We start from the raw sequence: 10,332 nt of genomic DNA, 5'->3' as shown, positions 1-10,332 counted from the left end.
TCCGGGAGCGGGGTACTCTACGGGACTACAGTTCCCAGAATGCCGAGCGCCATTGTAGGCCCGCCCCTTCCACAGCGTCGCTGCAGGATGGAGAAGCGGGAAGAGGGCGCGAGCGGCTTCAGGAAGGTGCGGGGGGCGGAGGCCGCTGCAGGGCTGTACGAGGTGCCCCGCGCTAACCACCGGCCCGGCCCGGAGCGCGGCGCCGCTGCCGCCCGCCCGCCTGCCTCTCTGTGGCGCAGCGGGCCCGCGCTCCGTGAGCTGGCGCGCGCTTCCCGCGCTGTGCGGCAGGGGGCGGCCGCCCCGTCCCGCCTCGCCTCGCGGCCCGGGCCGGTCGTGGCGCCGCCCTGGGATGCTCCGTCTCCTGGCCCCGGGCCCGGCCCGGCTTGGCCCTGCCTGGTCACGAGCGCCCGGTGCTTCCCCCAGGCCTACCGCTCACGGCAGCGGCCATCACTCCAAGCGCCTCCCGCCTGCCAGCCCTCAGACCCCGGCCCGGCCTGTAACCAGCTGAGCGTGCGCCAGGGTGGCGGCTCAGCGCGTCTGCGGTGCCCCCGCGCCTTTCGCCGGAAGCTTCCCGCGCTCAGCCACTTGTCGCTGCAGGCCCGCCTGCCTTCACCAGTTCCCATCCCATTTCCCCTTTAACAAAACCGCAGGGGGCTGGGAGACCTGGCTTCTCTCGCGTAACCCTGTCTCCCCCACCGTTGCCTCACAGAAGAGCAGTTTCTAGTCTCACTTCTGGTCAGTGGGCTGCTTTCCCCCACCTCCTTCAACTCACTAACTTTGGTGCTAGCAGCAGTGATGCTCTGTTGGCCGGTCAAGGCTGCTAGGTTGTGGCAGGCTACCACCAGGCTCTTGAGCTCTAGGTGTGGCTTCTTGTGCTGCACGTGTAGTGTTGTTTTGACCTACCCACTGACTTTTCACTGAAGATGATAGTCCTCTCTCCTTGCAGCTCCTTCCTTCTTGCTGCCTTTGATCAGCTCATCTCTGAGTTCAGTGTTGTTTAATGTGTCTGGAGATGATATGCAAACCTCTTTCCCTGGCTCTGCCCCCTAATTTGTTTCTCTCTGCCTCAACCTCATCAAATTCTTGCTCCCCTTTAACTTTCTGTGCCAAAAACTGGTTATCAGATAGGATTCCCTGCAACCAGAATTATTGCCTAAGACTTGGTGGCTGGTGTGTTCAGTCCTGGCCTGATCTCCAAAAGCAAGGATAGTTAGAGGGAGATGGATAGCTACAGCCTTGCCCTAAACTTAGACTTTACAACAACTTTTAGGATTTATCTTAAACCTAACTGAAAAGGTTGCATTGGAATTTCTAAATCCTCTGCAGTAGGTGCAAACTAACTGCGGTAGCACTGAGAATCAGACATTGACTTAATTGACTCACTGTGAAGAATAATGCAGAACTGTTTTCATGCAAGCAGCCTAAGGGGCAGATAAAGGGGGAAAGTGTTTAGGGTTTTATCAAGATGAAACCTTATAGATAGAAACTATAGCTTCATGTCATTGGAAGTTGAGAGTGGCAGCTTTCAAAGACATGAAGCATTCATGTTGATGTAAGTCTTTCTATTCCTAACAGGTGGCAAGATGTAAACACTTGAGGGGATGTGTATGTGTAAGCAAATGTTTCCAACCATTGATTCTCATGCACTGATCAGAAGAGGAAAGTCCTCTCCAAAAACATCCGGTGCGGGAATAAAGGATTTAAATATCTACTTATTTGTATTGTGGTAGCACCTAGCATCCCAGACAAGGCCTGGGTCCTATCTGCTTGGTACTGTACAGATGCTTAGTGAGAGACAATCCCTGCCCCAAAGAGCTTGCAGCCTAAGTAGTAGCCAAGACAAAGGGGTGGGAAGGAAAGCACAGAGAGAGAGAAGTGCTGCTTCAGAAATGGCTGGGGGATTTTCTCCAACTGTGGGGCAGGGGAGGACAGGACTGTTTATACAGTTTTTGGTCAGGAAAGGCAGGAAAAGGAGTTTCATTTACTTCTCACTCACCAGTTCTATATCATGTTCCGTTTTCATGCAGGAGACTGTTAACAAAATACTTCATCTCCATTTCAAAGATGACAAAACTCGAGGTAAGTGCTTCTCCTGTACACTCTCTGTAGAGAGCTAGATTCCTTTTGCAAATTACCTAGTTGCCTATAGTACATAGTGTAGCTGTAGCTGTGTTGGTCCCAGGGTATTAGAAGCACAAAGTGGGTGAGGTAATATATTTTATTGGAGCATCTTCTGTTGGTGAGAGAGACAAGGTTTCAAGCCACACAGAGCTCTTCTGAAATTCAGGAATACCAGAGGTGACCAGGAAGCCACCCTGGCTCTGTGTTGGTTCACTGTTTAAATGGGCAAACACTTGTTCCCTGGATGTACATGCTGTCTAAGGTAGAGGTTTTCAAACTGTGGTCCACGGATAGTTCCTTCTATGGTGCACACCTGAGCGGCATCACATGAGAGAATGAAGGGCTGTCCACCTAATCAGTGGAGCTGCACTAATTAGGGGCCTGGACCCTGGAGAAGATGCACATGTAAAGTGAGGTGGTGGCCTTGGGGGGAATAGGAGGTGGGGGGACAGTGGGGTGAGAAGAGGGGGTAGGAGGAATTTGGGATGTGCAAGATGGATGGGATGTGGCGCTGGAGAAAGGCGACTTTCTCCTGCTTCAGGGCTGCATCTGCCAAAGAGAGACACCCCCCCTCCTTCCCAGCCCCAGCTTGGGGGCTGCTGCGTTGGGAAGCGGGGGTGTCTCTCCCCCAGCCCAGCTTGGTAACTGCCACAGCGGGGGAGAGACGACTGATACTAAAATATGAGTTGCATGCTTTTATTTGTAGAACAAAAACATGTTAATTTTTTGTATATAATACTTATCCAAAGTGCTTTACAGTAGTTAGTTAATGGTACAGACAACATTTGGAAAGATCATTAAGTGGTCCGCCGAGACCTCAGCAATTTTCAGGTGGTCCATGGAAAAAAAAAATTTGAGAACCGCTAGTCGAAGGCACTAATCTGGCCCCCTTTGCCATAGAATCTGAGAATCTTTAATGTATTTATTCTCCAGGTAGGGAAGTGCTGTTAACCCCCCTCTCCCCTCCGTTATGCAGATAAGGAATTGAGACCTAGAGAGACTAAGGGCTTGTCTACATGGGAACACTTTAAGAAAATTAAGACTGACTAATGAAAGGTGTGAATTTAAAGTGGATTAGTTAAACTGGATTAAAGCCATAGAATCATAGACTTAGAAGGGACATCAAGAGATCATCTAGTCCAGTCCCCTAAACTCACAGCAGGACTAATGTATTATCTAGACCATCCCTGACAGGTGTTTGTCTAACCTGCTCTTAAAAATCTCCAATGGTAGAAATTCCACATCCTGCCTGGACAGTTTATTCCAATGCCTTAGGTTAGCCACCCCTGCTCTAGGATGTTTTTAATCAGGCCCTTGTGACTTGAAGACATCTAAGTTGCCTAAGTAATTTGTAACTTGTTCTTCCCTATTTTAGCCTTTGATTCTATCTTATTTTCACTGACATTCACTATGTTAGACATCCAATCGCTACTAACCTTTTTGGTGAAAATAAAAAGTCATTTAACATTTCTGCCATTTCCACATTCTCTGTTACTGTTTTTCTCCCCTCATTGAGTAACAGGCCTACCCTGTCCTTGGTCTTCCTCTTGCTTCCAGTGTACTTATAGAATGTTTTCTTGTTATCCTTTGTCTCTAGCTACAGTAGAACCTCAAAGTTACAAACACCTTCGAATTGGAGACTGACCATAACTCTGAACAAAAGGTTATGGTGGTTCTTTCAAAACTTTAGAACAGAACATTGACTTAATATAACTTTGAAACTTTACTATGCAGAAGAAAAATGCTGCTTTTAGCCATCTTAATTTAAATGAAACAAGCAGATAAATAGTTTCCTTAACTTGTCAAATCTTTTTTTAAAGTTTGCCTTGTTTTTAGTAGTTTACAGTTAACACAGTACTGTACTGGCTTTTTTTTTTTCTTCTTCTCTGCTGCTGCCTGATTGCATACTTCCAGTTCCAGCTGAGGTGTGTGGTTGACTGGTCAGTTTGTAACTCTGGTGTTTGTAGCTTTGAGGTTCTACTGTAGTTTAATCTTGTTTTTTGCCTTGGCCTTTCTAATTTTGTCCCTATGTGCTTGTGTTGTTTGTTTATATTCATCCTATGTAATTTGACCTAGTTTCCACTTTTTGTTGGTCTCTTGAGTTTCAGATCATTGAAGATCTGGTTACGTCAGGGTGGTCTCTTACCATACTCTTTTCTACACAGTGGGGTAGTTTGCTTTTGTGCCCTTAATAACATCTCTTTGAAAACTGCCAACTCTCTTGAACTGTTTTTCCCCTTAGATTTGCTTCTCATGAGATCTTACGTACTAACTCCCTGACTTTGCTAAAGTCTGCCTTCCTGAAATCCATTATCTTTATTGAGCTTTATTGAGCTGTTTTCCACTCCTTACAATCATGAAGTCTACCATTTCATGATCACTTTCACCTGTGCTGCATTGCACTTTCAGATGCTCAGCCAGTTCCTCCCTATTCGTCAAAATTAACAGCCTCTCTCCTCGTGGCTTTCCCCCATCTTATGAACTAACAGATTGTCTCCAATACATTACAAGAACTTGTTGGATAATCTGTACCCTGCTGAGTTATTTTCCCAATAGATGTCTGGGTAGCTGAAGTCCTGTGTGCTGGATGATTGTTTGTTTAAAAAAAGCCTCATTCACCTCTTCTTCCTGGTTAGGTGGGTAGTAGACCCTTACAATGACATCACCTTTCTTTTTCACCCCCTTAATCCTTACCCAGAGACTTTCAACAAGTCTGTCTTCTATTTCCATCTTAACCTTGGTCCAATGTGTACATTTTTAATATATAAGGCAACATCTCCTCCCCTTTTTTCCCTGCCTGTTCTTCCTGAGCAAGCTGTACCCTTCTATACCCATACTGTATTTCATATTGTCCCATCACTGTGATGCCAACTATGTCATAGTTCTGTTTATTAACTAGCATTTCAGTTTCTTCTTGCTTATTCCCCATACTTGTCGCATTAGTATACAGATATCTAAGATAATGATTTGATTTCCTCCCTGTGTTCTTGTGTCTCTCCCTTATCCCGGTTAAGACAGCCCATGCTCCCCCCAGATTCCGACCTTTCTCTCAGGTCTCCATGTTTTGGACTTACCTGTGGGCTTTTGTCAACTGCCCCCATCAAACCTAGTTTAAAGCCCTCCTCACAAGGTTAGTCAGTCCATATCCAAAGATGCTTTTTCCCCCCTCCTCATTAGATGGACCCCTTTCTCTGCTTAGTAGTCCTTCCCAGAACAGCAACCAGTGGTCAAGGAAGTCGGAGCCCTCCTGGCGACACCATCTTTGCAGCCAGGCATTCATTTCTAGGATGGATCTCTCTGCCTAGGCCCCTAACCCTGACCAGAAGGATTGAAGAGAACACCACCTGCGCTTCCAACTCCTTTACCCTTACTCCCAGAGCCCTATAGTCACTTCTGATCTGCTGAGGGTCATACCTTGCAGTATCATTAGTGCCTGCATGGGGTAGAAGGCCGGATGATCCTTATCGCTCAATAATGTCTGATACGGGCCCCTGGCAGGCAGCATGCCTCCCAGGATGTCATGTCAGGCCAACAGATCAGTGCCTCTGTCCCCCTCACCAATCACTACACGACATTTCTTCCTGGGAGCGGTGGCTGAGATCCTCCTAGCCTTGGTGGTACATGGCTTCTCCTCCTTCACATTGGGGTTGATTCTTCATGGCTTGTTGGCAGAACAGTTCATCACTATGGTGAGTGGGCTGGGAATAGGGGTAGAGCAGTGTCTGCTTCAAGAAGTAACTAGCAGCCAGTGTGGTCCCTGTGGCAGCGCCATTTCCTCCCTCCTTGGTGGCATGACAGCAGTCCTCTCTAGCTGGATAGTTTCCTCAGCCTTTGACATCTCTGTATGAATACTCTCAATGAATTCCTCGTGGGCACGGATGCTTCTCAGCCTAGCCATCTCCTCCTGTAGCTCTCCTACCTGCTTCCTGAAAGATTCCACCAGCAGATAGTCCCCCCAGCCTGGCTTTCTGAGAGTGGGAAATGCAAGCCATAGTGTCTGCAAACCCGCACCATATGTGGATGCTCTGTCAGAATTAAAGTGGGTTAGTTTAATTTACTCGGGGTTTGCCCAGGGGCAGATGGGAAGTTTGTGGTGGAGCAGAGACTTAGATTCATAGATTCTAGGGTCAGAAGGGACCAATGTGATCATCTAGTCCGACCCCTGGCACAAAGCAGGCCACAGAACCCTACCCATCCAGTTCTATAACAAACCCCTAACCTATGCCTGAGTTATTGAAGTCTTCAACCCAAGCCTTAAGTTCTAGGATAATGCCCTAAGCTTGTGCCCATCCTTCCTCCTCCTGTTGCATGTCTTCTGATAACACTTTCCTTTGCCTCTAGTCAGCAGTGATGCTTTGCTGCTAATGGCAGAAATGCTGAACGTGTTTGTTCGAGGTAAGTGCTTAGGAGCTGCCCTTTTATTCTCAGTACTTTTGGTCATAGATTTGGGTCAATTAGAAAAGTTGTGGCAGTTCTGGCAAGACACTTTGCTTGTGATTTGATGGAGCTTTTCTAAAACTTCCCTCGAGGAAAGGCAATCTTCCATAGAGCTGCTCTTCCTTGGGGTAGTCCGATTAGCAAATCCAGGCTGCTGCGGCAGGACAGTGTAAGGAAACAAGCCTGTTCTGTCAAGTGCAGGTGCCTCATTGCTAGGCAATTGTACCCACTCTGCCTGTGGAATGGCCTTTCTACCTTTTTAGATGCCACTCCCTGTTGCAACAGCATAAGCCAGTGTGAGTGAAGAGGACCAGCTCTCTTCTCAACTGTGGTTGTATAATGCCACGAAAGATTCCATTTTACGCAAGACTAAAAACAAGAGGGGTCTTGAGAAATTGCTCCCCTTTTACCTTGTGCTGCTGTAGCTGCACCCCAAAATCCAGCCCTATTAGCTTAGGACTTCCTTTTCCACACCTACTTGTGATGTTTGTCTTGTCTTGCATGTGTGGTGCAGAAGCTGCAGCACGCAGCACACGGCAGGCTCAGGCTGAAGACTTGGACAAGGTGGATATTGAACACGTGGAGAAAGTGCTGCCACAGCTGGTATGTAAAGTGTAGTTCAGCTTCCCCTGCTAACAGGATAAGGATATGGGCAGAGGCATCTTAATCCCCTTCCTTCAGGGGGATGTTTGACTAGTTAGTAACATCCGTACAGGGCTGCTGGGGACCCCACAGATGTGTCAATGACTAGTTTGGAACGGCCTCTTACTGTTATGAGAACTAAAGCAGCTGATGGTCTCTCCTTACAGCTTCTGGATTTTTAGAGGCCTGATCAAGCAGAATGGGATGCATCAGCTACTAAGAGGAGAAAGTCCTGATCTGGGAGTTAATCTGATACTGAATGTCTGGACTGGCCGCCTGTTTAGCTACCGGGATGGGCATTGTTGTTGCTTCACTATGCCCTTGACATCTTGCTACAGTAGCAGCTGCTTCCTCACCCCTATCAGCTGAGCAGAGCAAGCCCTCAGCAACCACAAAGAGGAAGAGGCGATTCTAAAAAAGGATGTTGCACGTTTTGATTGTTGTAGACCAAATTACTATAGCAGGGCATCTTGCCCTCAAAAACTGGGTCCCATCCTGCTCCTGCAGTAGCAGTTTGCAGTTTACAGCCCAGAATGAATAGCATGGCCAAAGCACTGTTACTTTCTCTACCAGTGAAAGAAACGGGTGCCACTCTGTGGAGTGTGTGTGGCTGGAAACCTTCCTCTAGCTGTGGGCTCTCATCACCTCAGCAGGCTGCTATGGCAGGGGTTTAAAGTCGAATTCCATGGCTGTCTGAGTAGTCTAAACAGGCACTCAGCTGAAGGTCTATGCCAAAAGCAGGTACCTGATCTTTATTTTATAAATAAACAGTGCCTCTTCCCCAATACTTTCCAGCATTCCTCCAGGGCAGTGACATCAAAGAGTGCTTAGAACCTTTTAACTGTTTGATATTCTTCTCAGAAGCAGCTTCTCTCTGCTATAAATTTGTTCTCACAAAGAAACATCAATAAATCAAAAATAAGTCTCCCTGGCTTAGACTTTTCACCGCAATTAATCATCGAAAGTCAAGTTGCTTCAAAGACTTGCTCAGCTTCCCCCACCCTCTTCTCTAAATCTTCACAGGCGAAAAGGAAAACTCTTAAAAAGGGACAGAATAACAAACAGCATGTGTGAGAATCCCACATCATGGGACAGCGTGTCCCCTTTGCCAGCAGGGGAGAGGGAAGCTATGAAATAAGAAACCTTACACATGTAGGCAGGACCTACACTGCTGAACCTGGCTTTGTTGGGAAATATGAGGCCTGCTGCTGCAGAAGCAGCTGACACCAACATGTCTGAGAACTAGCTTTCCAGTTGCTTATTGTCTTTTGTGGGGTCCATTGTGAAAAGTGGTAGAGATTTCCCAACTGCCCCTGGTGGCAGGCAAGGAGTGGATGGGCCACTAGCACTGCTCTCCCTCATTCAGGCTATGATCACTGGTGATATGATGGGGGGAGGCTTTTGTTGCCTCATTTGTATGTTGATCAAGGTCTGCAGATCACAGTTCTACAGGCACCAGGCAGGCTAAGGCTTTATGAAAAGATTACTAGTAGAGGTCAGGTCAAATGATGCTTATCTAAATCATCATATGCTAAGTAATTCATGTATGACTCTGCTACTGAGTACTGGGAACAAAGACTCCTCATTATGATTGCCCTGCTGGAAAGCCTGCAGTTGTCAGTGTGTAAGATTGTCTCAGGGCCTAGCTGTTTTTTCCAGAGAGCACTTATTTTTCTCCTTCCATGGAAACAGCATGTTAAAGATCCAGAACATGCCGTGCTGTGATGTCACTTCCATGAGCCATCAAGAAACTAGACAGCTATTCTGTAAGTCTACTTCCTTGTGTGAAACAGGCTAAGGATAACTGCAGAAGTGGAGGTGTGTAACTGGTAAGGCCAATCTTTAATGGTGGCTGCCAGCATTAACCAACCACTCAATGAACAGAGGATTAGTTTGACTGGTAACTGTTGAAGGGGGCAGCCTTTCACCATCCCACTGACCTTGCACAGGGGGCAGAGTCTGTTAGACAGACAAGCTTGGGCACAGAATTGGCTGAATGAGGTAATGTGCATAATTAGCAATATGAAGGCTGACTCCTATGCCCCAGAAGACAAATGCCACTTGCTTACCTTATTGCTTCCCAGTGGCATAGCCCATTTGTCATAATGTAATTGGATTATCTTGATTTATCAAGATAAAAGTTATCTTGATTTTAAAATGATCAGAAAGTTTTCTCTAGGAATCCAATTAAACCGAACACTGCTCCTGTGGCTGTTGCTTACCTGAGGTTAAACAGAAATTGTGCCAAGACTTTAATGTCCCTAGACTTGGTAATGCAGCAGTTAAACTTCCTTGCTGAAGCGCACACAGCAGCCCCAGCTTAGGCTAGCAGCTGTAGCCTCTCATCCTAGTCAGTTATTACCCCAAATGCTCCCCAAGACCAGCTTGTTGCTGGTAGAAGGGACAGTGGAGAAACCTTTAAGACTTCAGTAGGAAGTTACAGGACACTCTTACAGAGCAAATGCCCTGTCAAAGCACTTTCTAAGTAGCAGTAAGGTGTGTCTCAGGGAAGTGCTGCCACTTGCAAGCCCAACAGTAGCATTTGATCATGGCTGTAGTCTCTAGCAGAGATAAAGGAGGATCAGTGAAATCAAAAGGGATAAGTGGTGATGGGAGCTCCTATCAGCCAAGCTTCTGTTATCCATTCTACGCCTGGATGGGTCAAACAACATTGGCTCATACATGCTACCCATGCAGAAATAGCATGAGTTAGCTCCCTGGCCCCAAATGGGCTGAGGGACAGAGCTGCTTCAAATGACACTCCTCTCACAGTACACCCAGCATATTGATTAAGACGGACTATTCCACAAGATGTGAAAGAGCAACCCCCCAGCCATCAGCACAGAACCAGAGGAAACAGTAATGCAGAAGCAGCTCTAGAATAGGGCACAGTTGGAAGGAAACTCATCAAGCACCTGGCCAGAAAGGATGGATTCTGTTATTAAACTCTTCCATCCCAGGGTTAATCCAAAAGTAACAATCTCAGAATTTAGTTAGTTAAATCCTTTTCATCTCAGTGGAATCTTGCTAGTTTGTCTCCCTTGTGCAACTCCTCCTGTGCTTGGGTGTTTTCTATATGAGAATATTTACTATTTAGAGCACCAAAATAGTCAATTCCCCAGTGCCAGAGGC

At 46.9% G+C, this 10,332-nt stretch overlaps 1 protein-coding gene across 1 annotated transcript; it reads left to right on the top strand.

Annotated features, from left to right (window-relative positions):
- The first annotated feature begins 24 nt into the window (after positions 1–24).
- CENPX (centromere protein X) lies at positions 25–8,136 on the top strand. Its single transcript, XM_030533973.1, has 5 exons — positions 25–126; positions 2,028–2,079; positions 6,463–6,516; positions 7,073–7,161; positions 7,368–8,136. The coding sequence occupies exons 1-5, from the start codon at positions 40–42 to the stop codon at positions 7,380–7,382; spliced, it is 297 nt and encodes a 98-aa protein (XP_030389833.1). The 5' UTR covers positions 25–39; the 3' UTR covers positions 7,383–8,136.
- Positions 8,137–10,332: the final 2,196 nt, after the last annotated feature.

The sequence above is a fragment of the Gopherus evgoodei genome, chromosome 15, assembly GCF_007399415.2.
Source record: "Gopherus evgoodei ecotype Sinaloan lineage chromosome 15, rGopEvg1_v1.p, whole genome shotgun sequence".
In the NCBI taxonomy this organism is placed as follows: Eukaryota; Metazoa; Chordata; order Testudines; family Testudinidae; genus Gopherus; species Gopherus evgoodei.
Note: the sequence above shows the minus strand (reverse complement) of the source record. Positions and strands in the feature narration are given on the sequence as shown.